The sequence below is a fragment of the Callithrix jacchus genome, chromosome 4 (genome assembly GCF_049354715.1).
Source record: "Callithrix jacchus isolate 240 chromosome 4, calJac240_pri, whole genome shotgun sequence".
NCBI lineage: Eukaryota > Metazoa > Chordata > Mammalia > Primates > Cebidae > Callithrix > Callithrix jacchus.
This window is the reverse complement of record NC_133505.1, coordinates 145,669,043-145,695,853: the sequence shown is the minus strand read 5'-3', so window position 1 is coordinate 145,695,853 and position 26,811 is coordinate 145,669,043. Positions and strand designations below refer to the sequence as shown.

General features: G+C 39.8%; 2 protein-coding genes and 1 long non-coding RNA gene across 47 annotated transcripts in view; 2 read left to right on the top strand and 1 right to left on the bottom strand.

Moving 5' to 3' along the window:
- REPS1 (RALBP1 associated Eps domain containing 1) overlaps positions 1-2,073 on the top strand; it is a 77,563-nt gene extending 75,490 nt beyond the window's left edge. For 16 of the 34 annotated variants that reach the window (XR_013534574.1, XR_013534573.1, XR_013534570.1 and 13 more), the window contains 3 exons: positions 398-503; positions 683-900; positions 1,813-2,073. Coding sequence is in view for 18 of the 34 variants with exons in the window: in XM_078370187.1 (XP_078226313.1) it covers positions 398-503; positions 1,813-1,881 (175 nt within the window). In the remaining 16 variants the exon portion in view is untranslated. The remainder of the gene's footprint in view (positions 1-397; positions 504-682; positions 901-1,812) is intronic. The other 18 variants (XM_078370187.1, XM_078370186.1, XM_078370193.1 and 15 more) reach the window with 2 other exon arrangements.
- A 2,417-nt stretch (positions 2,074-4,490) lies between these two features.
- The window catches only part of ECT2L (epithelial cell transforming 2 like), a 114,338-nt gene continuing 92,017 nt past the window's right edge, over positions 4,491-26,811 (bottom strand). For 9 of the 12 annotated variants that reach the window (XM_054254469.2, XM_054254471.2, XM_078370174.1 and 6 more), the window contains 7 exons: positions 24,678-24,825; positions 22,081-22,154; positions 21,820-21,976; positions 20,143-20,208; positions 18,055-18,143; positions 6,783-6,955; positions 4,491-4,965 (listed from right to left, as the gene is read on the bottom strand). In XM_054254469.2, the coding sequence (XP_054110444.2) occupies positions 4,838-4,965; positions 6,783-6,955; positions 18,055-18,143; positions 20,143-20,208; positions 21,820-21,976; positions 22,081-22,154; positions 24,678-24,825 (835 nt within the window). In that variant the 3' untranslated portion in view covers positions 4,491-4,837. Of the gene's footprint in view, positions 4,966-6,782; positions 6,956-18,054; positions 18,144-20,142; positions 20,209-21,819; positions 21,977-22,080; positions 22,155-23,261; positions 23,357-24,677; positions 24,826-26,811 lie in introns of those variants that run through there. The other 3 variants (XR_008480858.2, XR_013534561.1, XR_008480859.2) reach the window with 2 other exon arrangements.
- LOC128931830 (uncharacterized) lies at positions 10,118-21,982 on the top strand. Its single transcript, XR_008480861.2, has 3 exons — positions 10,118-10,305; positions 11,942-12,052; positions 21,864-21,982. It is a non-coding gene; the product is annotated as an uncharacterized LOC128931830 (long non-coding RNA).

Genomic DNA, 26,811 nt, shown 5'->3' with positions numbered 1-26,811 from the left:
CCTATGGCCTATTTTTGTATAGCCCGTGAGCTAAGAATGACTTGTTCTTTTTTGTAGAAGGGAGGAGAAAGAATAGAAGAGAAAAAATAAAAAACTAGAATACGAGACAGAAACTCTGTGGCCCACAGAGCCTAAAATATTTACTATCTGGTCTTTTACAGAAAAGGTTTGCCAATACCTACTTTAGACTCTTCTTAAATTCAGGTGATTCTACAGAAGAAGAATTTATTTTTTGGTTTATCACTGCAACTGAGCAAGTGAGGTTGAGTTATACTAGTAAGGAAAAAGATGCTCCTTTTTAACTTTTCATGTTTAAAAATAGATCAGGGAGGAATAGACAGGATTTAAGATAAGAAACGAAGGTTATGGATTTTTTTTGCCTTCTTTGTCTTCTCAGATCTATTGGGAAAGATAAGAAAGCTATTCAGGCATCAATTAGACGCAATAAGGAAACCAACACAGTTTTGGCCAGATTGAATAGCGAATTGCAGCAACAGTTAAAGGTAATATAGTTTCTGAATCTTTAATGTTCCTTATCTTAGTAAAGAAGCCTAAAGAGAAGAAATGTGACCTCACGTAACCTCCAAGATCATATACATGGTTCTCCACTCTAATTTTCTAGATGCTTTGACTGTGGTTAGTTTACCTGCCCTTACCTGCCTCCTTTTTTTTTTTTTTAAAGAGATCTTGCTCTGTCATCCTGCAGCCTGGGCTCAAGCTCAAACTGTCCTCCCACCTCAGCCTCCTGAGTAGCTGGGATTACAGGCGTAAGCCATTGCATCCAGGTTGTAGTTTGTCCTTTTATCAAAGACAACTCAGATTCCATTAAAGAGATTTAAACAGATCTAAAGAAGAGAGATGGCAGCAATTTCAGTCATCTTGCATGTGGAAAGAGAAAAGGCAAGCTTATCATCTAATACCTGAGAGGAATGTGTGTATTTTCTATTAATTGTGATTTCTTTGCATCCCTAGAAATAAAATTACTCCTACTTACTCCTTCCTTACTGGGTCAAAAAAAAAATTACTCCCAGAATCACTTATGGTTCCCCAACATTATTAGGTACTCATGTCTTACCAAAAAAAAAAAAAAAAAAAGTGGTTCTCAAACCTTAATTCATATACAGGTAACCTGGGCTCATATTAATCTGGGGTAATGTATGTTTTTCTGAACCAGGGAAAACCATTAACATAAGTATATAGAAACTATTTTGAAAAATTCCCTTTTTATTACTTCTGAGAACAGAAAATAGGAAGTAAGGTACAAAATAGAAAGAGGTAGTTCTGGTTAAAATAAGATACTGTCAGTATGATAGAGAAAACAAAAAAAGGAAAGTAAGTTAGAATTTGGTGGCTAACTAGAAAGACCATCCAAAATCAGCATTGATTTAAAATTCTGAATGCAGAGTTACTCTTTGTGAAACTAAAGCTCAAAATGAGATCTAGGAGTCGATGTAGCCAGATGTCATCACTAGGGAAAAGAAGCTGTATTCACAGATTAATCTACAGTTAATTCAGGGCACAGGCTTATTCCAAATTAAGTTGTTAATACCCATTTGTTGCAAACATTGACTTTTCTAATAACTAGACATTCTGTTATCCTGATTTATGTAATAGTTTGAAATTACCAGGATCTTACTTTAATATTAAAAATATATAAAGTATCTACCTTTCTAAAGTATACTTTTACAATATGAATAAGCTCTCCCTTAATCTTCTTGACAAATTTAAATTGCTTTCTTGAAGCAGAGATGTTAGATGTTCCTTCATTTTTATATACTTTGAAATATAACTTGGCCTTTGCCTCTTTTTCAGGATGTTCTTGAGGAGAGAATTTCCCTGGAAGTTCAACTGGAACAACTTCGACCATTCTCTCACCTATAAGCCAATTGCCGTTAACTGTGAACATAGTCATTTTTAAGTGATTTTGGGTTCAGAGCCAATTTGGAGACCCAAACATTCAGCTCATTGCTTAATTCAACATTAAATTTTATGATTCTGTTTTGCCCTATATGTTCACCATTGTATTTAAGTATCTTTTATTTTTTAATTTCAACAATAAAAAGGTCAGGATGACGTTTTCTGGAGGGTATATTGTGTTTGTTGGGACACCCACCTTTTCTGTTCCATAGCAACCAGGATACATAATACTTCTGTGGCTAAAAACACACACCGATTTGATTTATACAATGGGCTCATTTACATCTCAGTCACATACTCAGAAATAAATTGTCAATTTGTCCTATTTTATGTTTAATATTTTACATAAAGCATCTGTATTCCATAAAAAATCTTTAAAAAGTTTTCCATTTAATTTTTTATTTTAAATAATTATATTGGATAAGGCAGTTTTCACCATAAGCTAATTTACTCTCTGCAGTAATATGCATTCTTCACGAATCATGTGGTACGTTCAGGCCTCTTTTACGTGTCAACTTGTGACAAATATAAACATGTTAGATTTTATATTTTCCTTGTGGAAATGTGATCAACTTCATCAGTGACTTAGAACTATTTTGTGTGAGACTGAATAATTCATTAGTCTTGTAAACTTATGAAATAGGTATGAATGAATAATGACCTTTCTTAATTATTTTTAAGTATTGTTTTAAAACTTCTGAGGATATCGATTATTCACAAAATAAAGGGGAATTCCTTAAGATTTCTAGTTTACCTTCAGCCATCTTGTCCTTCTTTTGCTATATAGACAAGTTTTTCCTATTAATTTCTGGAGTATGCCTTATTCAGGACAATACACTCTTTTAGATTTTGTTTAATATTAAATATACATTTTGACCCATTGCTAACAGCAGATATTTCCTTTAAGATTTATTCTGTCTATAGAATCAGTTGTTAAACTACATGGCTATATCTTAACAGAATCAGAAGTGTGGTTTTACACAAATAAAACAGCATAATATTTTAACTTTTGTTCATTTTTTAAATAAGCATTTAAAGTTTTAAGAAATAGAGGATTTTGTATTTTCATTTCCAAAAGAAAAAATGTTTAAATACTGTAGGTTCACTATCCTGAACTGTTTCAATAGACTGTGTTACTGGAAACAAGAATATGATGAACAAAGGAAACTGACAACCTTAAGCTTCTAAGATTAATGTAATTTTTATCTAGCAATATCTAGGTAAAAATATACATCAGCTAAAGTTTCCAAGTGGCTATCAGTATGCCTTTAGTTGTTAAATAATCAGTTTAAAGGCCCAGGAAATTACTCAATACCTATTTTGATGTTTCTTTGTTTTAAAAGAAACATTTTTACAGCTACATTTCATTACAAGCAAGTTTTGCTGTTTCCATTTATTTTTGTTTTGTTAAAAGTTGCTTTTTAAAAATAGCCTTATAATGTAACAATGTCAAAAATATTTTTAAAGCTTCTTAGTCTTGCAATAAATAACACTTAAAAATTATAGAAAAAAAAATTTTTTTTTTTTTGAGGCGGAGTTTCACTCTTGGTACCCAGGTTGGAGTGCAATAGCGCGATCTTGGCTCACCGCAGCCTCAGCCTCCTGAGTAGCTGGGATTACAGGCATGTGCCACCATGCCCAGATAATTTTTTGTATTTTTTCTAGAGACAGGGTTTAACCATGTTGACCAGGATGGTCTCGATCTGTTGACCTCGTGATCCACCCGCCTTGGCCTCCCAAAGTGCTGGGATTACAGGCTTGAGCTACTGCGCCCGGCCAGAAAAATTTTTAGTACTTTGTAGTGGTGTATCTTTAATGCGCTCTAGAGGAGTACATTCATATTAAGGATATACAAGTTTTTGAGTAAATTGCCATTTGTATTTCTTGTCTTTTTTTTTTTTTTTTGGAGACAGAGGTTCACTCGTCAACCAGGCTGGAGTGCAATGGTGCAATCTCAGCTCACAACAACCTCTGCTTCCTGGGTTCAAGCAATTCTGCCTGCCTGCCTCAGCCTCCCAAGTAGCCGGGGCTACAAGCGTGTGCCACTATGCCTGGCTAAGTTTTTGTATTTTTAGTAGAGATAGGGTTGTCCAGACTGGTCTGGAACTCCTGACTTTAGGTGGTCCACCCACCTCAGCCTCCCAAAGGGCTGGGATTACAGGCATGAGCCACTGCATCCAGCCTCTTATCCTTTTTGTTTTGTTTTGTTTTTTTAAGGCAGAATTTCACTCTTGTTGCCCAGGCTGGAGTATAATGGGCCATCTCGGGTCTCCAGAACTTCTGCCTCCCTGGTTCAAGTAGTTCTCCTGCCTCAGCCTCCCGAGTAGCTGGGATTACAGGAATACGCCACTACATCCAGCTAATTCTGCATTTTTTGTAGAGACTGGGTTTCTCCATGTTGTTCAGGCTGGTCTTTCGAACTCCTGACCTCAGGGGATTTGCCTGCCTCAACCTCCCAAAGTGCTGAGATTACAGGTGTCAGCCACCATGCCTTGCCCTGTTATCCATATCTTAATAATTTCATGAAAATATTAAAAATGGTAAATCACCAACAAAATATTTTTCTAGACTGATCACTTAAGAAACACTTTAATTCTGCTTTTTTCATTAGATCACAAAACAAAGCTTTACACAATGTGCTTGCTCTGTCTTAGGTTTCGTCACACCAGATTACTCTAAATAATATTACCCATGAAATATAGCTACCAAAAGAAGTAGTTCAAAATTTTGGACTCAGAGTGTTCTTATACATCTTCATAAGTGAGCACAAATGATAAAGTTTAAAAGTTGGAAGGATTCTATGGGTCATCTTGGTCCATGACAGTTATTCTGTTTCTTACTGGATATTTTGGAACAGAAAATACATGTTGTCTGTCTTTGCTGGGGAGATTTGGTACCCTTGATGTTTTCAAGTTCAGTCTCACTTCTCCATCCTACTTTTGATTGCATTTTGAAGTACTGATAGCCATAGGAACTTATCATCCTCTGCTTCTGTAGCACAAATCCATTTATATTTTGGACCTTGAAGAATAAATGCATTCTTGACATCTGTAAAAGCATTTGAGGTATACTAATTAATCTTTGCAGGTAACAATCAAAATGAGAAAAAAAAATGTTTTTTTTTTTAACTTTTTTTTTTCTCTCTTCTTTTGTAAGATGGGGTTTCACCATGATGGCCAGGCTGGTTCTTGAACTCCTGACCTCAGGTGATCCACCCACCTCGGCCTCCCAAAGTGCTAGGATTACAGGTGTGAGCCACCGCGCCTGGCTGAGAAAAAATTTTAATAATCACCATCTTTAAGAATTTTTTAAAACCTAAAAAAATACATATCCAGTGTAGAATATAACTTCCTAAAATTACTGAATAATTCGAATACAATGTAAAATAATGTCTTTATATTATAGTTAGTGTAATAGCAATTATTTTAAAAACTAAAGGATAGATGATACCATGATATAATGTTGTTTAATTACTTGTCTCAACTACTCCAGAAAGAACTGAAATCAATAACAGTCTTTACTGATAGTTATTTTAAATAAATATGCTAAGAGCTAGACTAGATGACCTCAGAATGAGAGCCAGTGACAGAATCAAGCCAACTACCTAGTTGAATGCCCACTATTAGATTACATAACACTATTTTGACACAGCTCATAGCTGATTGTTCTGGTGGGAGGGGTACTGGAGGAGACATGTTTCGTACACAAACCATACCCAATGATTATAGGTAACTAAGCCTTTTTAACCTGAGTTTGTATTCTAGGTGATAATTTTTTCTCAGGCTCAGATTTGGAATGGGGCTGAAGCCATTGGGAAATAGCCCTTTTATTTAGTTTGGTACTTCTCTAAGGTCTTGGGTTCCAGCTTTAACCTTAAGACTTGAGAATGAGAGATGTTACATTCAGATTGTCTTGCCTAAGAAATACAGGACTAAGATATAGATCCTTTTAAACTTGGGAAGTAAAGTATAAGATAATAACTATAAATATGTACAATAGAGTTTAAGTAGAAAATCGTTTTCATGACAAATGATATTTCTATTGGAATTACTGTGAGTGAAACGTTTAATTTACTAAGCATCCTTTGCATATCTGTTGATTCGTTTATTTAACAACTCCCCGGTTAGATGCAAACTTAAGGAAAAAAAGGTATGTGTCAAATATGTAATAATCACTTAATCCTAGTAGAATGGGAAAGTAATAAAAATTTAAAATATGCTTTGAGACTGTAGCGTCTTCAGACAGTATAGAATAGTGGTTAAGAGCTCCAGATCTTCAAAGAACTCACAGTAGTGTGGAGCCTTGCTTCCCTTTGTAATTTTTGAAAGCTGTTTTCCTGCCCGAGCGCGGTGGCTCACTCCTGTAATCCCAGCACTTTGGGAGGCTGAGACAGGCAGATCACCTGAGGTTGGGAGTTAAATACCAGCCTGACCAACATGGAAAAACCCCGTCTCTACTAAAAATACAAAATCAGGTGGTCATGGTGGCACATGCCTGTAATCCCAGCTACTCGGGAGGCTGAAGCAGGAGAATCACTTGAACCCTGGAGGTGGAAGCTGCAGTGAGCCAAGATTGTGCCATTGCACTCCAGCCTGAGCAACAAGAACAAAACTCTATCTCAAAAAAAAAGAAGGTGGGGGGGTGGGTGCTGCTTTCCTAAGGTGCAAGTCTGAATGCCAGAAGCCCTGTCTTTAACTATTTCAGAGGTAGATGAAAGTTTACATTGCTTAAGGAAATTCTAATATTGGGGGATTTGCATCCTGGTAAATTATAATTCCAGTTCTTTTCCTACTTTTCTATTAATAAGCTTTACATTATGTAGCTTTTTGAAGGTATCTGTCTCTTGGAAGGAAAAGAATACATACACTTGGAATCTGGAATATTTTCTATGAGTAACCTATGAAGGGCCACTGATGCAATGAACTGGTAGGTTGTTTTTGAAGTCCTCTCAAATGGAGTATGAGATGTGCCCCGACTAGAAACGAGCAGTGCATCATTGAAGAGGAAAAGGCTGAGGTCGCAGATGTGTTCATAGAGCCTGTGTTAAAATGGAGAAGGTGCAGTTTTAATACATATATAGGTGCTTTGTTACATAGTTAATCATCTTGAAATTGATTTTTACCTCACTACTGACATTTTGAATGGCTGGTTGAAGTTCTCAGTATAGTATTACTTCTGATGTGATTCGTCCCTCCTGTGTCTCTGAGGTCAGTACTATACTCCTGGTGAAGTACTTTGAGTTTGTTCATGGGACAAGTATTTCATAATCCATGTGGGAAAAATGAACACTGACTTTCCCTTCTTTATGAAATGATTTACTTTATCTGTGCTGTTAAATTTTTGTCAGTGTTGGTATTTTGAAGTATTTGGGCAATCTAAAGAAATTATTTGTTTTGTTTCCCTTATTTTATTTTATTTTTTTAATAGTTGGAGTCTCACTCTTGTCACCCAGGCTGGACAGCAGTGGTGCGATCTTAGCTCACTGAATCCTCCACCTCCCTCAAGCAATTCTGCTTCAGCCTCCTGAGTAGCTGGGATTACAGGCACATACCACCACGCCCGGCTGATTTTTGTATTTGCAGTAGAGATGAGGTTTCACATGTTGGCCAGGCTGGTCTCAAACTCCTGACCTTTTTGTTTCACCTTTAAGGATAACAAGACTGGGCGCATTGGCTCACTGTAATCCTAGCACTTTGGGAGGCTGAGGCAGGCGGATTACAAGGTCAGGAGTTCCGAGACTAGCCTGGCCAACATAGTGAAACCCCATCTCTACTAAAAATACAAAAATGAGCAGGCATGCTGGTGCACACCTGTAGTCCCAGCTACTAGGGAGGCTGAGGCAAGAGAATCACTTGAACTGGGAGGCAGAGGTTGCAGTGAGTCGAGATCACACCACTGCACTCCAGCCTGGGTGACAGATTGAGATTCCATCCCTTGTCCCCCCCCACCCACCACAAAAAAAAGGGATAAGTTGGAGTAGAGAGAAAGATAAGAACTGATGTAGTATGAGGTATATTAATAGAAGGGAGAAAAAGCATTTAGCTACTATGTAGAAGTAAATATTAAAATTTTACTTTTGATTAAAAAGTAACTAGTAGATAACCCAATACAGTTCATCAGTTTGAAAGGTAAAAATTAAACAGTTCTGGGCCGGGCGTGGTGGCTCACAACTGTAATCCCAGCACTTTGGGAGGCCGAGGTGGGTGGATCCACAAGGTCAAGAGATCGAGACCATCCTGGTCAACATGGTGAAACCCTGTCTCTACTAAAAATACAAAAATTAGCTGGGCATGGTGGCGCATGCCTATAGTCCCAGCTACTCAGGAGGCTGAGGCAGGAGAATTGCTTGAACCCAGGAGGCGGAGGTTGCGGTGAGCCGAGATTGCGCCATTGCACTCCAGCCTGGGTGACAAGAGCGAAACTCCATCTCAAAAAAAGAAAAAAAAATTAAACTGTTCTTTGTTTTCACTGAGGTTGCTACTATGGTCAACTGTAGGCGTTATTTATCAAGGGGCAAAATTTGGTGTCCTCAGCCTCACATCTGTTATCCTCTTTGCTTTTCTGTCATTGGAGCCTAATTGCTGTGTTTAGCAGGCCTCACTGTATTCTAGTATGGGTTATCTGTCCTGTAGGAGTGTTCCTCTTAGTTTTCCCCAAAGGAATATACGGTCAGTTAGCAGCATGTGCATTGGAGAAAATGTTCCTAGGCTTTTGAAGGATACTAGACTTTGATCCAGAATTGATTATTTTCGGGACCCCAGAGGCCACTGTGATCCATCAGTCTAGGTGTGATAAACAGTTTTGACTCAGGTCAACTCACAGTGGAGCTGATGGCTATTATCCACGTACTGAAACTTTTTTTTATTTTAGACAGTTTCACTCATTGCCCAAGCTGGAGTGGGGTGCTTTTCACATTTACTGATATCTTGCCAGATATATTGTTCTAGATCAAGTCAATAGGTTCTTCTGAGACTAAAGGAGTGAATAGAACTAAGGATGAGAAAGAGAGGAAGCAAGAAAGGCAGAAGGTGTGTGATGGGCAGTATGTGGTGAGTGGCCATTTTGAATAGGCAAAAGAATTCTACCATGATCTTGCTTTTTTGGGGGAAGGAGGAGCAAAATATATGTATACATACATATATATATACATATATATATATATATATATATATATATGTATATATATATATATATATTTTAACCCATAATTATTTCTCCTATCATAAAAGTTTAGAAAACTGGGCCGGGCATGGTGGCTCATGCCTATAATCCCAGCACTTTGATCCAGACTGGGATTTGATCCACCTTTGGGAGGCCAAGGTGGGTAGATCACAAGGTCAGGAGATCAAGAACATCTTGGCCAACATGGTGAAACCCTGTTACTAAAAATACAAAAATTAGGTGGGGAACACATGCCTGTAGTCTCAGCTATTCCGGAGGCTGAGACCGGAGAATCGCTTGAACCTGGGAGGCAGAGGTTAGTGAGCTGAGATTGCACCACTACACTCCAGCCTGGGTGAAAAGAGCGAAACTCTATCTCAAAAAAAGGAAAAAAGTTTAGATAACTGTTTAAATCTGTAATAGAACTTTGCTGTATCCGAATTATCAGGGAATATGCCAACAGAGTGGTTTGAAAGAGTAGCATTTTAAAAGGTACTTGTTTTGGTAAATTGATGTTCAGTTTTTTCCTTTAGAAGGGAGAACACCAATATTAGAGGTAAATGACAGAGAATTCCAGTTTTGTGACCCACTTGGACCTGGTAGATGGTAGGCCCAGGAAAGGATGAAGCAGCCACACTAACTGGAGCTTAGAATTGAGCCTTTTGTAATCTGAGGACATGAGTGAGGGAAAGAAACACACAAAGAGGTTGTTATTTCAATCTGTTTCTGAGAGGGTTATTTTATATATGATTTTTATCTGGAAAAAAAACTTTTCAAAAGCCATTTACTAAATTAAGCCCCTCAAGATCTCCAACCATTATTATCCATAGACAAAACACCAGAAACTCTTAAAAATTTAGCAGTTCCTCTAGATAGGCAAAAGCAAATACAGTCATCCCTTGATATCCATGGGGAATATGTTCCAGGACCTCTTGAAAATATCAAAATCTGGGGATGCTTGGTATTTGCATATAACCTGCATATTATCTCTAGATTACTTATGGTATCTAATACCACATAAATACTTATACTATATTGGGGTTTTGTTTTTTTAATTGTATTTGTTTATTTTTTAATATTTTCCATCCTCAGTTGAACCCATCAGTGAGGAGCCTTCAGATACGGCTGTAATTTCACCTTTAGCATTGACATAATGGAGCAGCTGAAGTGGCCCCTACTAGTGTTTCAGAAATCTGCCTCTGCTCACACTCAGAACCAACTTCAATGGTGGGTTTTGTTCTGAATTTGAATAGAGTTTCTTTGTCTATTTACAAATAGGTTCTGTGATTCCACACAATGGAACACAGCTACTATAATGTAAATTCTTAACTCCATTCTAGAAGTGTTTTGTTATTGTTATTAAACTACTGTATTAGCCAGCCCAAGAGACACAGAAAGACAGGAAGTACCCAATTTATATAAATATATAAAACTTTAAAAGAAAGTTTTAGGTTGGGCATGGTGGCTCACACCTGTAATTCCAGCATTTTGGGAGGCCAAGGCGGGCAGATCATGAGGTCAGGAGTTTGAGACTAGTCTGGCCAGAATGGTGAAACTCCATCTCTACTAAAAATACAAAACTGAGCTGGGTGTGGTGGCACATGCCTGTAGTCCCAGCTACTTGGGAGGCTTAGGCAGGAGAATCGCTTGAACCCAGGAGGTGGAGGTTGCAGTGAGTGGAGATCGTACCATTGCATTCCAGCCTGGGCAACAGAGTGAAACTCTGTCTCAAAAAAAAAAAAAATACTACAGTACACAGACAACAGCAGGTCATCAGCTCCACTGTGAGTTGACCTGAGTCAAAACTGTTTTATCAGCATTTGGGGGTCCCCAAAATGTGTCAATTCTGGACCAAAGTCTAGTATCCCTGAGAAACCTGGGTACATTTTCTCCAGTGCTAAATCACTGCAGATCCCTTTGGGGAGAGCTAAGAGGAAAGTTTACAGTATGTCTTTTTGGCAGTGTAATAGGGTATTTCCCCAAGGAAAATTAGTCAAGGAAGTCGATGGCTCTATTTGATGATCAAGGCCAGGCCTGTATTTACCAGTCCTGAAGGCACCAGTTTTGTACCTTTGGCAAGACTCCACTGGAAGAAAAAAAGCATGCTTAAAAGTCAGCAAGTTTTGGCCACATGCAGTGTCTCACTCCTGTAATCCCAGCACTTTAGGAGGCCAAGTTAGTATCATCTGGGCCCAGGAGTTCAAGACCAGCCTGGACAGCATGGCAAGACCCCATCTCATTAAGAAAAAAAAAACATCAAGTTTAAAATCACAGACATGAAAATCAGTGTTTATGAAAAAAACAATAATACAGAAGTTCCAAGATACATAATATATTATAAAAAGCTTAAAATGCTTGAAATAATGGCCCATGTCCCCAGAGGAACAAATTGCCCTTTGAATTTCCCAGCTCTTAAAATGATTGTATGACTTCATCTCTATTTTAAATTTTTTTGATTTAGAATGCAAACACTCCTTCTTTCTGTGTCATAGTTCTTGTTTGTTATTTGTGGCCAGGTGCAATGGCTCATGCATGGCCAAGATGGGTGGAGGCCAGGAGTTTGAGATGAGCCTGGCCAACATGGTAAAACACCATCTCTACTCAAAATACAAAAAAGTTAGCTGGGCATGGTGGCCCATCCCTGTACTGCCAGCTATTTTGGAATGCTGAGGCACAAGAATTGCTTGAACCCAGGAGGCAGAGGTTGCAGTGAGCAGAGATCGCACCACTGCACTCCAGCTGGGTGACAGAGCAAGACTGTTTCAGAAAAAGAAAAGATATTTGTTTAGTAACTGTTACTGTGTTAGTTAGATTATCATGAGGAAGGCTTGGTTCACCTTTCTACCTTCTGGTCCAATCACAGGAAACACCACTGCCTGTGCACTGAGATACCTGGTTCTAAATTCCAGACCAGCACTTATGCTGACTTTAGGCAATTTACCTAACGTGGTTCCTGTCCTACCTGCCTTATCAGGTAATTGTAATTAAATTTATCAAATGAGAGAAGTTAACATATATGGTAAAGAGTAAAGCCTTATATAAGTTGGTACTGTATGTATAAATACAAGCAGAGTATGTTTACTCTAAGTAAGAATTCGTGGTAGAAATCATGGGGATAGCATTCCTTGGGTTTTATGTGATTTTCTAAAATGACAGAAAACAAGGTTGCAGGCTAAGTATTGTGTGATAGCTTTTGGAATATGAGCCTGTTTGCATTTACCTAATTTCAAAAAAAAATTTCTTTTCACCTCATAGAGATAGGGTCTTACTATGTTGCCTAGGCTGCTCTAGAACTCCTGGCCTCAAGTGATCCTCCCACCTCAGCCTCCCCAAGTGCTGAGATTACAGGAACAAGTCACCACACCCAGCCAATTAATTTGAAATTATATTTAAATTTATTAGCAAATAATATAAACATAATCCCTGAGACAGTGTTGTTGACCTAAAAGGAAGAAGCTGAGGCAAAAATCAATATAAGGAGAGTTTAGTTGGGCCAAGCTTGGGGACTGCAACCCTGGAGCATAAACTCAGTTACCAGGAATATACCCTCCAATAAGTAGCATTTACAAGTGGATTTTTAAAGAGGCAATTCCAGAGTTTATCAAGATTTAACACTAAAATAGCACAAGCTGTTGATTGACTATAATTGTTCTTTGTCCACAAATTCCAGGAATGTAAAGATAATGGATGAGGCCACCCAGGAACAGTTGCCCCCAGGCAGGCATGGCTGGGAGGTGTGACTGAAGTCCTATACTCTTGTCTCTCTGGGCCTCTCATAGCTCAGAGCAGTGCCTATTTAAATATAAAGGTACCTCACAATTAGAGTGTAAAGTAATTTTTGGATTATCCTAAATCTTCAAAGTACTCTCATTTGTTGTCCAAATACTGAAGACAGAAGTCTAATTTCTAATAACTAGACCTCCAGCTTCCAGTCCACATGTAAAGAGCTTGGAAGTTGTAGCCTGGGTGCTATGGCTCACACCTGTAGTCCCAGCACTTTGGGATGCCAAGGCGAGTGGATCACGAGGTCAACAGATCAATACCATCCTGGCCAACATGGTGAAACCCTATCTCTACTAAAAATACAAAAATTAGCTGGGTGTGGTGGTGGTCGCCTGTATTCCCAGCTACCAGGAGGCTGAAGCAGGAGAATCGTTTGAACCCTGGAGGCAGAAGTTGCAGTGATTTGAGATTGTGCCACTGCACTCCAGCCTGGTGACAGAGCAAGACTTCGCCTCAGAAAAACAAAAAATAAATAAAAATGAAAAAAGACACACAAAAACTTGGAAGTTGTCAGTCCTGTCCTCACAACAACAACTAAAAGGAGCTAAAGAACTCAGAATACAGGCTGGGCGCGGTGGCTCACGCCTATAATCCCAGCACTTTGGGAGGCTGAGGTGGGTGGATCATGAGGTCAAGAGATCAAGACCATCCTGGTCAACATGGTGAAATCCTGTCTCTACTAAAAATACAAAACTTAGCTGGGCATGGTGGTGCAGCCTGTAGTCCCAGCTACTCGGGAGGCTGAGGCAGGAGAATTGCTTGAACCCAGGAGGCGGGGGTTGCAGTGAGCCGAGATCGCACCATTGCGCTCCAGCCTGGGTAATATGAGCGAAACTCCATCTCAAAAAAAAAAAAAAAACTCAGAATCCATCACAGAATTGAAGTGGCAGGGTAAACTGTCATCCCAAAAGCTGAAATGATAGGCTGCTACAAAGAATCAAGGCTTATCAGAAACAGGAATTGCCTGCATGGAGAAGGGATACTTTAAGGGTATTGGATTAGTTGCTAGAGATAGAATGTGGACTAGCTTTAGAATTTAATACCTTTGGGCTTGCTCACTGGTATGAGTTTTGCCTCTAGGAGCCCACTAGATTCTTGCAATGAAGACCTGATTAAAAAAAAATATATATATCCTTATTCTGGCCAGGCATGGTTGCTCACACCTGTAATCCCAGCACTTTAGGAGGCCACAGCAGATGGATCATTTGAGGTCAGGAGTTCGAGATGAGCCTGGCCAACATGGTGAAACCCCATCTCTACTGAAATTTTAAAAATTAGCCAGCATAATGGTGCATGACTGTAATCCCAGCTACCCAAGTGCCTGAGGCAGAAGAATTGCTGGAACCCAGGAGGCGGAGGCTGCAGTGAGCTGAGTTCACACCACTGCACTCCAGCCTGGGTGACAGAGGCTCCTTTCAAAAAAAAATTATCAAGGGTGCTAAGAAGCAAAATACATAGACTGAAGAGACAGGGCAAGCATCAAAACCAGACTCAGATATAGTAGAGGTTTTGGAATTATTCAGACCAGAAACTTAAGGGCTTTAATGGAAAAAGTGGACAACATACAAGAACAGATAGGTAATGTAAGAATAGAGACCAAAACTCAAAGAAAGAAAAGATAATACCGGAAATAAGTGTAACAGAAATGAATGCCTTTGGTAGGCTCATTAATACACTGGACACAGCTGAGGAAAGAATCAGTGAGCTTGAAGATATGTCAGTAGAAACTTCCCAAGCTGAAAATCAGAGAAAAAAGACTAGGGACAAAGTAGGGGTAACGGGTAGGGACCACCAGGGAAAGGAACAGAATATCCAGGTAATAGAGACAGTAACAAAAGGCAAATCATATGCATAATGGTAATACCAGATGAAGAAAGAAGAAATATTTGTAGTAATAATGGCTGGAGATTTTACAGAATAATTGACAGGAAACCTTAGGTCCAAGAAGCTCAAAGAACACTAAGGATAAATACTCAAAGAACACTAAGGATAAATACTCTGAAATGACAAAGAGAAAATCTTTGTCATTTCAGAGAATAAAAAAATAAAAACCCACCTTACAACAAAAAGTCAAACTCTGTAAAACAAACAGATTTATTCTGAGCCAAATATGAGTGACCATGGCCTGAGTCACAGTCTCAGGAAGTCCTGAGAAAATGTGCCCAAGATAGTTGGGTTACAGCTTGATTTTATACATTTTAGGGAGACAGAAGTTACAAGGAAACATCAATTAATACATGTAAGGTCTACATTCATTCGTTCCAGAAAGATGGGACAACTTGAAGTAAAGCCTTTCAGGTCATGGGCAGATTCAAAAGCTTTTTTGACTAGTAATGGGTTGAAAGTTATTATCTAAAGGTCTGGAATCAGTGTTGAAAGGAGTGTCTAGCTTTAGATAAGGGACTGTGGAGACTAAGTTCTTATGTAGATGAAGGCTCCAGGTAGCAGGCTTCAGGGAGAATAGACGTAAATGTCTCTTATCAGATAGATACCATATTCTTAGTTGAATCTCCTGGATCAGAAAAAGACCTGGAAAGAGGATATTCACTACAGAATGGAGATTTTCTCCAAAAGAGATGACTTTTCAGGGCCATTTCAAAATATGTCAGAGAAATATATTTTGAGATAAAATACTCTGATTTATTTCAGGGTCTGTTATCTGTCATGTGATACTATACTAGAGTTGGGTTGGAATTTGGTATCTTATTTCTACAGGGATTTCATTTTATCAGTCTTAAGATCTCTGTTTTAATGTTAATATGGGTAAGTTGTGCCTGAATTCTTTTTTTTTTCCTAGGCGGGGAATTTGGGGGGAAGGATAGGGGGAGGAGAGCTCCTGAATTTTTAAGGGAGGAGAATATAATGAGGTATGTCCAATCCCCACTTCCTATCATGGCCTGAACTAGTTTTTCAGGTTTACTTTGGAATTCTCCCGGCGTAGAGGAGTCCATTCAGTTGGCTGGGGGAGCTTAGAATTTTATGGTTGGTTTATATTACCTATAGAGGAACAAGGATAAAAATTACATTGGACTTCTCTTCAGAAACCATGTAAGTAAGAAAAGTGTGGAATGAAATAAGCACCGTGTTAAAAGAAAAAAAAAAAAAAACAGCAACCTAGAATTCTGTATCCAGCCAAATTTCCTTCAAACATGAAGAATAAATTTTTTTTTTTTTTGAGACGGAGTTTCGCTTTTGTTACCCAGACTGGAGTGCGATGGCACTATCTCGGCTCACCGCAACCTCCGCCTTCTGGGTTCAAGCAATTCTCCTGCCTCAGCCTCCCGAGTAGCTGGGACTACAGGCACGCGCCACCATACCCAGCTAATTTTTGTATTTTTAGTAGAGACGGGGTTTCACTTTGTTGACCAGGATGGTCTCAATCTGTTGACCTCGTGATCCACCCGCCTCAGCCTCCCAAAGTGCTGGGATTACAGGCGTGAGCCACCGTGCCCGGCCTGAGAATAACTTTTTTACACACAAAAAAATTGAGGAAATTTATTGCCAATAGACCTTAGTTAGAACATTAAGAAAGGTTAAAAGAAGTTCTGCAGAGAGAAGGAAAATGATATAGAAAATCAAACTGATGTAAAGAAAGGAAGGGTGTTTGAGAAGGAATACACGAAGGTAGAATAATCTAATAATCAAAAACTGGAATCACCATAGAATGTCTTCTACCAAACCAGCATGTTTAGAATTGAGTTTGGTGGCTAGTTTCTTTCCATCATTGTAGCTCTCTTTTCTTGCTACTAACCAAAAAAACAAGATCAAAGAAAACAAAAATGTCATGACAGTGAGAAAAGGGACACATTGTGTGATTTGATTTTCATTTAAGATCTAGTTTAGGTGAAGATGGAGGTGAGGGGACTGATTTCTTCCACCCACCCTGCTATCCTGTGCCTTTGAGGAACATTTATTTAAATATTCATTGAAATAACAAATCAATTTTTATTACATTTATTGGAGTTGAACAAATTAGTTAATTCCCTCCCTTTGATTGCTGTTGGTTGAGTCACTCTGTCATTAATACTGAAAATCAAACTTATGTAAAGAAAGGAAGAATGTTTGAGAATAGAATTTTATTCTGTTAATTGTTTAGTTATTTAATTCTATTATTTTATTCATAGTTTGATGAACAGTTTTCTAAAGCAGAGATTATTAGCACACTGTGGCCCTCCCCTGTTTTTGTAAATGAGGTTTAATTGGAACATAGTCATGTTTGTTCATTTAGATCTTGTACTGTTTATGAATAGTGTTTTACTTGTTACGTGTTGTGTCATTGATATAGCTGCTTTTGTTATACGATAGCAAAGTTGGGTAGTTATCACAGGCATCATTTGGCCAGCAAAATCTGAAATATTTACTACATGAACCTCTATAGAAAAGTCTGCCCATCCTTGTTCTAAAGCAGTAAAGGGGATACTAATTTATAAAAATCAGCATCCTTCCATCTTTTTTTCTTATGCTACTCTGAGCATTGTACAAACTAAGTAGTGTAAGGTCATTTTAAAAACTGACCTCAATAACTGTCTGAGGATAATAAATTGGTTGTCTTTTTCTTACAGTTGAGCAGATCATTGGTGTTAAAATCCCACAACACTTGGAGCTTACGAAAGTAGAAAAGTGGCCAGGTGTTGTGGCTCATGCCTGTAATCACAGCACTTTGGGAGGCTGAGGCAGGTGGACCACTTGAGATCAGTCGTTTGAGACCAACCTGGCCAACATGGTGAAACCCTGTCTCTAATAAAAATACAAAAATTAGCTGATTGTGGTGGCGAGTGCCTGTAATCCCACTACTTGGGAGGCTGAGGCAGGAGAATTGCTTGGAGGTGGAGGTTGCAGTGAGCCCAGATTGTACCACAACAATCCAGCCTGGGCAGCAGTGAGTGAGACTCCCTCTCAAAAAAAAAAAAAAAAAGAGTGACCAACCTTCAGAATGCTTGCTTATGTGGAGTTTGTGGTTCTGGCAGGAACAATTTATTTGTCCCATTCTACCCAGCAGCTGGCTAGAATGTGAACATGGTGATAAAATATCCTACAGTATCCAGGAGGGAGTTGTTTGTAACTTTTCAGTCCAATGCATAGATTTATCTCAAACCTACTGTGTCATTGTACTGAATGTGGTGCTACAGGATGAGTAAGACAGTCATTGCTTGTAAGGTGTTCACAGGTTTAGGATAATTAACTGCTGTTTACCTTAAAGAGAAACTTATTTCTTCATCACAGCAATGAAGTTGGGCTACATCTTGGACCCTAATCAAATATCTGTTTACTTCTGATAGAGTCTATAAAATCAAAAACAAAATTAGAAGCACATATAAATTTCTTTTAAATAAAAAATCTCACTACGAATCATTTTATACCCATAATATGCAAATGTTAACTAAAACACAGTTCAAGTATGAAGAAGTTAATGTTTTCACTGTTTATGAAACAGGCTTTCTTAGAATATTGACGAAGAAAACTATACTTAAGGAAAAAATACTTTTTTTCAAAGTTTTAAAACTACTGAATTTATAGTTTTAGTTGTAAGTGCTTTCCTTTGTTGGTGGGGGGCAGTAAATGCTTTCCTAATATCAAAAACAAAGTTGGGGGTTGGGGGATAAGAAAGAAGGGAGCTATTGGCCAGGCTTATGCCTGTAATCCCAGCACTTTGGGAGGCCGAGGCGGGTGGATCACGAGGTCAAGAGATCAAGACCATCCTGGCCAACATGGTGAAACACCATCTCTACTAAACATACACAAATTAGCTGGGCATGGTGGCGCGTGCCTGTAATCCCAGCTACTTGGGAGGCTGAGGCAGGAGAATTGCTTGAACCCAGGAGGCGGAGGTTGCAGTGAGCCGATATCACGCCATTGCACTCCAGCATGGTGGCTGGCAACGGAGCAAGACTCTGTCCCAAACAAAAAGAAGGGAGCGATTAAGCAAAAGAAGTGATCAGGCTCCGTGGCTCATGCCTTTAATCCCAGCACTTTAGGAGGCTGAAGCAGGTGGATCACCTGAGCTCAGGAGTTGGAGACCAGTCTGGCCAACATGGTGAAACCCTGTCTTTAGTAAAAATATTAAAAAATTAGCCAGGCGTGTTGGTGCGCACCTGTAGTCCCAGCTACTTGGGAGGCTGAGGCAGGAGAATTGATTGGAGGCGGAAGTTGCAGGGAGCTGAGATCGTGCCCCTGCACTCCAGCCTGGGCAACAGAGTGAGACTCCATCTCAAAAAGAAAAAAGAAAAGGAAAAGAAGTGAATGAATTGGTACAGAATAGAAGTCAAGCCTTTATATTGACCTAGTCATGGGGATGATCTCTTAGTATGAACTGTGATTGAGAGAGAGTTTTGTAGACTCTGAGAATTCCAAGAATTTGGATCTTTGCAATCCAATGAACCTCAATTATCTTTCCCTACAAAATGTGCAGGCGAAAATTATGACAAAACAACTTCATCTTGCTTCCCCAGTTTGACCAAATAAAACTAACATTTCTAATCAATTGATTCTTTAATTCAACATAACTCACACCCTGAGCTCCTCTTATGTGCCAGACACAAGAAGGCAAGTAAATCATAGCTCCAACATGATGGAGCTCCTAGTTTCATGAATAAAGGATTGCAGTAGAATGTAACAGGGTTATTCAGGATGCAAAATCCCTAGGAAGAAGCCGCTCACAGATGGAAATGCTGGGGGAAACTTTGCAAAGGAGATGATGATTGACCTAGATTTTTATAGAATGAATAGGAGTTTAGCCAGTGGAATAGGAAAGGCAATTTCAAAGAAGAAAGAGTATGTGCAAAGCACAGATGTGTGAGGAGAGGTTAACATTAGACAATCATGAGTAGATCTGTGTGGTATGGTTATAAGGAAGTCGGAAACTGTAAGTGATAAGGGAGGGTGGGGCCAGATGATATTCTGTAGGTTAACAGGTAGCTAATACAGGCCTTCTACAGCTTCTTCAGATACCATCAGTGGGCAGAATCCTGCACCAGGTACCATATGCAGGGAGATAGAAAACAAGTAGAACACATGGCCCCTTTCCTCAAAGGGCATCGTAATCACAGTAATAAAGGAGCAAAGAATGCTGAAAAGTTATGGGATCGGGGCAAGCTCACTGTGCCTCTTTTTATAAAGCAATCTTGCAGATAAGAATGTGAAATGGAAGAGCATGGTAGTGCCTGGCACAGAGCAGGCATTCCACAAATGGTAGCTGCCTTGGGATCTGTAGGTCTTCTTTTGCCAATGACTGGAGGTTGTATTCATGAGCATGAGATACAGCAAGTTCCTAAGAATACATACAGGGCATCCCCAGATGATTCTCTGTATATCTGACAGACGATCCTTCATATTGATGTTTTGCTTCATCTAGGGGAAAAAAGTACTTTTAGGCAAACTAAAATTGTGACATTTTTATTCAGAAAAGAAATATATAAAAATATTTTATGGCACTTGATATAGGGCTTGGTATTTTCATGTTATAATAGAAAGTCTCAAGTTTCTGGGCCAGGTGTGGTGGCTCACACCTGTAATCCTAGCACTTTGGGAGGCCAAGGTGGGTGGATAGCTTGAGCTCAAGATTTCAAGAACAGCCTCAGCAACGTGGTGAAAACCTGTCTCTACGGAAAAAAAAAAAAAAGCCAAGCATGGTGGTGTGTGCCTATGGTCCCAGCTACTTGGGGGCTGAGATGGGAGGATTGCTTGTACCATGGAGGCAGAGGTTGCAGTGAGCCGAGATAGCACCACTATACTCAAACCTTGGTAACAGAGCCAGAACCTGTCTCAAAAAAAAAAAAAAAAACAATCCAGTATTTTGTACCCAGTGTTTTAAAACAAAGGCAAGAGACAAAACCATGCAAAAAAGTATCTTCACGGAAAAAATATGTTAGTAGTTTACATTCAGCCCAGATGTCTGTTTAAAGTATGCACAATAAAATGATATTTTCAGAACGATAGTACTGTACTCCAAAGTACTTAATTACTTCCTCAGAGAATAATTATGACCATTGCACTCACTAAGGCAGGAAAGCTAATTAATGCATTGAAAGTACTTTCAGAGGCCGGGCATGGTGGCTCACGCCTGTAATCCCAGCACTTTGGGAGGCCGAGGCGGGTGGATCACGAGGTCAAGAGATCGAGACCATCCTGATCAACATGGTGAAACCCCGTCTCTACTAAAAAAAATACAAAAAAATTAGCTGGGCATAGTGGCGAGTGCCTGTAATCCCAGCTACTCAGGAGGCTGAGGCAGGAGAATTGCCTGAACCCAGGAGGCGGAGGTTGCGGTGAGCCGAGACCGTGCCATTGCACTCCAGCCTGGGTAACAAGAGTGAAACTCCGTCTAAAAAAAAAAAAAAGAAAGTACTTTCAGAAACAAAGGATTTTTTTTTTTTTGCCTTTTAGTTATGTAAAAAAAAATCAGTCCAAGTATTTCATTCTTCAAACTTACATAAAAATTTTATTATAGGCTGGGTACAGTGGCTCATGCCTGTAATCACAGCACTTTGTGAGGCTGAGGTGGGTGGATCACAAGGTTAGGAGATCAAGACCATCCTAGCCAACATGGTGAATACATGTCTCTACTAAAAATACAAAAAATAGCTGAGCGTGATGGTGCATGCATGTAGTCCCAGCTACTTGGGAGGCAGAAGCAGGAGAATTGCTTGAATGCAGGATGCAGAGGTTGCAGTGAGCGGAGATCTCACCACTGTACTCCAGCCTGGTGACAGAGCGAGACTCCATCTCAAAAAAAAAAAATTGTACAAAGATCTGAAAACATTGTCTCATGTTGCTTGGCTTAGAATAGATACCCTTAGTGTTGAAAATCACTGAACACAACTATTGATTTAGCATTAAAAGGATGAAAGACTTCAAAGCAAAGAACACCACAAGAAGATAAGGTATCTAGGATCTCTGAGTGGGAGTACCACAGAAGCACTGTAACACTTTTAAGGACACAGATTCTTATCAGCAACCAACCTGATCTATATAACCTTTATATTTTTTGATTTGGTCAATTGCAGTGGTCAAATCCCCACGGTCAACATGCTCAGCAGGAGTATGAAGCCTGACAGCATAGAGAAGATTAAGGTATTCTTCAAATCTTCGTGATGGGTACAGCAGCAGCTCTGGCAGACTATACAAGGCATAGAGAAGAGAACTCTGGTCTCTGAAGGCCCAGGAATACCCTGTCTGGGGGAGGGGCGGGGGAGACCTACTCTGCTCTTCCTCAGAACATACCTCAGCATTTTTGTAGCAATGGTCTTATCATGCCTCTTCAGGAAAGTTCGGAAGGCTGGTATCATTTCTCTGCACTAAAAGGTGAGGATTATATTGTCAAAACTTTATGATAGAGTTGTAAAGTCCACTGTTTGACTGAGCAAGTGTGATCTATGAAATTCATGAAGCAAAAGGGCAGCATCTATGTCTAACCAGTTAAACTATTATTAGTGCCATTGGTGTCTTCCTAATAAGAATGTGTGTTAATTATGCATAGACCTGACCCTATCCATTGAACTTAATCAGCATAGACAAATAAGAATGTACTTTACAAACAGGTGGCCCTGGATTTGAATTAGAATACATTGAGTATATAACCTTGTCAAATTACTTAACTTTTCTGAGCCTCAGCTTTCTCTTCTGTAACATGGATACCATCTCTAATGCTTGTGGTGTGGGGAAAAAAAATCCTACCCATAAAGTGCCTGTCACACAATAAATGTTATTTCAGTGTAGTAAGATCTTAACTATTAATGGTGTTTGCTTTTAATATTTCTGTTATGTTTTCCATAGTAATGTTTATTATACAGGTGTTTCACTGTACTTAATATCTGTTTTGGTTTGTTTGTTTTTGAGACAGAGTCCTTGCTCTGTCACCCAGGCTGGAGTGCAGTAGTGTGATCTTGGCTCACTGCAACCGCTGCCTCCCAAGTTTAAGTGATTATCCTGCCTCAGCCTCCCAAGTAGGTGGGATTACAGGTGCCCACCGCCATGCCTGGCTAATTTTGTATTTTTAGTAAGACAGGGTTTTGCCATGTTGGCCAGGCTAGTCTCGAACTCCTGACCTCAGGTGATCTGCCTGCTTCAGCATCCCAAAGTGCTGGGATGACAGGCGTGAGCCACCACCAAACCCAGCCTTAATATCTATCTTTTATTTTTATTTTCTTTGGTGCTGTGACTCAGATATGCTTAATATCTATTTTAAAAGGTATTCATTTATCACTATTAGAACACCTCTGAAGTTACCTTTTTTCCCATGCTTAAAAGATGTCGACAATGCTAACTTCTAGAAATCAAATATTCACTGATTTCATTCTCAGACTTTTGGCTAAGACCAAGTAAATATTCATGGATTAGACTAAGTAAATATTCATGGATTTCAGTCATATTAATAGCTAACATTGGCTGGCATGGTGGTTTACCTCTATAATCCCAGCACTTTAGGAGGCAGAGTTAGATGGATTGCTTGAGCCTAGGAGTTTAAGACCAGCCTGGGCAACCTGATGAAATCCTGTCTCTACAAGAAAATACAAAAAAAATTAGCCGGGTGTAGTGGCAAACACAGGTAGTCCTATCTACGTGGGAGGCTGAGGTGGGAGGATAACCTAAGTCTGGGGAAGTCAAGGCTGCAGTGAGCTGTGATCACACCACTGCACTTCAGCCTAGGTGACAGAGGGAGACCATGTCTCAAAAAAAAAACCCACAGCCAAATAGCTAACATTTAAGCTAAGTACTTACTTGTATGCACATGCTGTGCTAGTGAAATAGGCATCATTATCTATAGCTATAAAAATTCGGGCGTCAATTTGTCCCTGATACCATGTGATGCTTTGCTCCAATTCTTGTCTTCGAAGTAAGTTGTAAGAAATTACCTTATTTATCTAACTTTTTAATCTTGAAGTTGTCCAGCAGTGACTAGACTCCCTGGGTAGGGTAGAAGGAATACTACAAAGGAAGCTGTCCAAGGGCAGAGCCCTCCAGAGGCCTCCCAGCCCGCAGGCCTTTCCTGCAGGGCCTCAGTGAAGACAAGGTCACAGTGGACTCTGGCAGAAGTGGGCTGCCATGTGACAAGGTAGCCTTTTCTAGGCTTTTGATATCAACTGAGGAGGGAAGAAAGAGGGATTTTATTCCCATCAGAAGATATCCCAACAAGAGCAGCAAGTGGTAGAGAAGGGAATTGCATATTCCTGCTCAGATTAAATAATGGCAGAAATTAGCCAGGCATGGTGGCTCACACCTATAATCCCAACACTTTGGGAGGCCAAGGCGGGTGGATCACCTGAGGTCAGGAGTTCAAGACCAGCTTCACCAACATGGAGAAACCCTGTCTCTACTAATAATACAAAAATTAGCTGGGCATGGTAGCATATGCCTGTAATCCCAACTACTTGGGAGGCTGAGGCACGAGAATTGCTTGAACTCGGGAGGCGGAGGTTGTGGTAAGCTGATCGCACCATTGCACTCCAGCCTGGGCAATAAGAGTGAAACTTCAATTCAAAAATAAATAATAAATAAATAATGGCAGAAATCGCAACAAAGAAAACTGTTAATAATTTACTCTCTAGGAAATGTAAGACCAAGACACTTCTTACTTCATAGTGACACTTCATAAATTGATTGTTCTTTCAATAAATATGTGGATAATTCATTTATTTTCTACATGAGAGAGTGAACTTGTCCTCTGAGGGCTCCTGTCCTCAGAGGTCACAGTATATGGGAAGAGAGCTGGGAGCTAAGAGCAGAGAAGCCTTTCTTATTAACGCTAGTCTTTTGGGTCCCACACATAACTTCGTTTCTAGCTCAGATCTCATAGAATGATGGGATTGAAACTCATTTACCTTGTCAATAGTTTTCAGAACGACAGGGTAATTGTTGAAGAAATTGGTGTATGTGTTCAACTGGCTTCCAAACTTTGTGACTATTTCTCCAATACAGTGAGCTGGGCCCCATTCCTGCAGTCTGTCTCTCAGGTTATCTAGAAACTGCCTGCGGTATGAGAAAAGCATAAGTATAAAATATTAATTTGTGATAACTTATAAACCCAAATGTCCATTGTCATTAGTGCAAGCATTTTCAGCTTAGTCCTTTACAGGAGGGTTTTGGTCAAGTCATTCCTTCTTAACACAGAGAAATGCAGATTTGACAGGAAAGGGCAACTGGGACATAAAGGAGTAGGTTGGCTGGGTAGAATCTCACCTCTTCACCTCTCCTTGGGTCAGAACCACACACTGGCCACAATACAGCTGCTGCCTAATGTCCCATTCTCTTGTCTCCAGAGAGGCAGGTGGGTGAAAGCTCTTACAGTATTTAGAGCAGAGTGCGCCACTGTCTTCAACAGCTGAATGCCATAACCCCTGCTTGGCCCATTTCCCCATAGCTCTAAGAAAATCCCCCATTCATCCATCACAGGCTGTGAACATTGGAAGAGGCCTAGTTCAATCTCTTCACTTGGTAGGAGCTGGGACCCACTGAGAAGAAGGAACTTGTTCCAAGTTACCTAGAGAATTACCATCCGAGAAGCACATACTCAGGTTGCCTTCCTTTACCACAGGGAGAAATGATCACTTTTTCTCTCATGTTATGAACTTGAAAATACGCTGTTATTGGCTGGGTGCGGTGGCTCAAGCCTGTAATCCCAGCACTTTGGGAGGCCGAGGCAGGCAGATCAGATCACAAGGTCAAGAGATCGAGACCATCCTGGCCAACATGGTGAAACCCTGTCTCTACTGAAAATACAAAAAAAAAAAATTAGCTGGGCATGGTGGCATGCTTCTGTAGTCCCAGCTACTTGGGAGGCTGAGGCAGGAGAATTGCTTGAACCCGGGAGGCAGAGGTTGTAGTGAGCCAAGATTGCGCCACTCCACTCCAGCCTGGCACCTGGTGACAGAACAAGACTCTGTCTCAAAAAAAAAAAAATACGTTGTTATTAAACTGACCCCCCAGCCTTGGGCTTTCTAAGCTATGTGTCCTGGTGGCTTAATCCCGTTAAATCTTTCAGGTTTTTTTCCCATTGCTTAACTGAACATTGCTGATTAAGAATGAACATATGGCTTTCCTCCTTCCTGCTGTCTTTTGCATGAAGAGTCTATTGGTTACAGCAAGGGTTCCCAACCCCCAGGCCATGGACCGGTACTGGTCCATGACCTGTTAGGAACCAGGCTGCATAGCAGGAGGTGAGTGGCAGTTGAGTGAGCAAAGCTTCATTTATATATATATATATATATATATATATATATATATATATATATATATATATATATTTTTTTTTTTTTTAATCCAGTCTCAGGTAGTCTGTTATAGCAGCTTCACTGATACTTACAACCACTCCCTATTACTTGCATTACTGCTTGAGCTCCACCTCCTGTCAGATCAGCAGTGGCATTAGATTCTCACAGGAGTGTAAACACTATTGTGAACTGCACATTCGAGGGATCTAGGTTGGTTGTGTGCTCCTTATGAGAATCTAATGCCTGATGATCTGTCACTGTCTCCCACCACCCCAAGATGAGATCATCTAGTTGCAGGAGAACAGGCTCAGGGCTCCCACTAGTTTACATTATGATGAGTTGTATAATTATTTCATTATATAGTACAATATAATAATAATAGAAATAAAGTACACAATAAACATAATGTGCTTGAATCATCCTGAAACCATTCTCCCCAGCCCTGGTCTGTGTAAATATTGTCTTCCACGAAACTGGCTCCTAGTGCCAAAAAGGTTGGGAACCACTGGGTTATAAAATGCCTAGGTCCTGAACTCCACTCCCTGCACCATGGCTATGAACGGGGGAAGGGCTGTCCTTGGGAATCAATACTGGTCGCAGCCCAGTAGGTAATGTAATGAGTATCTCTCCACTGTATTCAGGGTCCCCAAGAGGGGCAGAGAATCACTGCACCTCCAGGCTGCTTTTGAAACAACAAAGCATGGGCTTCTCAGAGCACAGTGAATATTTTTAAAAGTATATATTC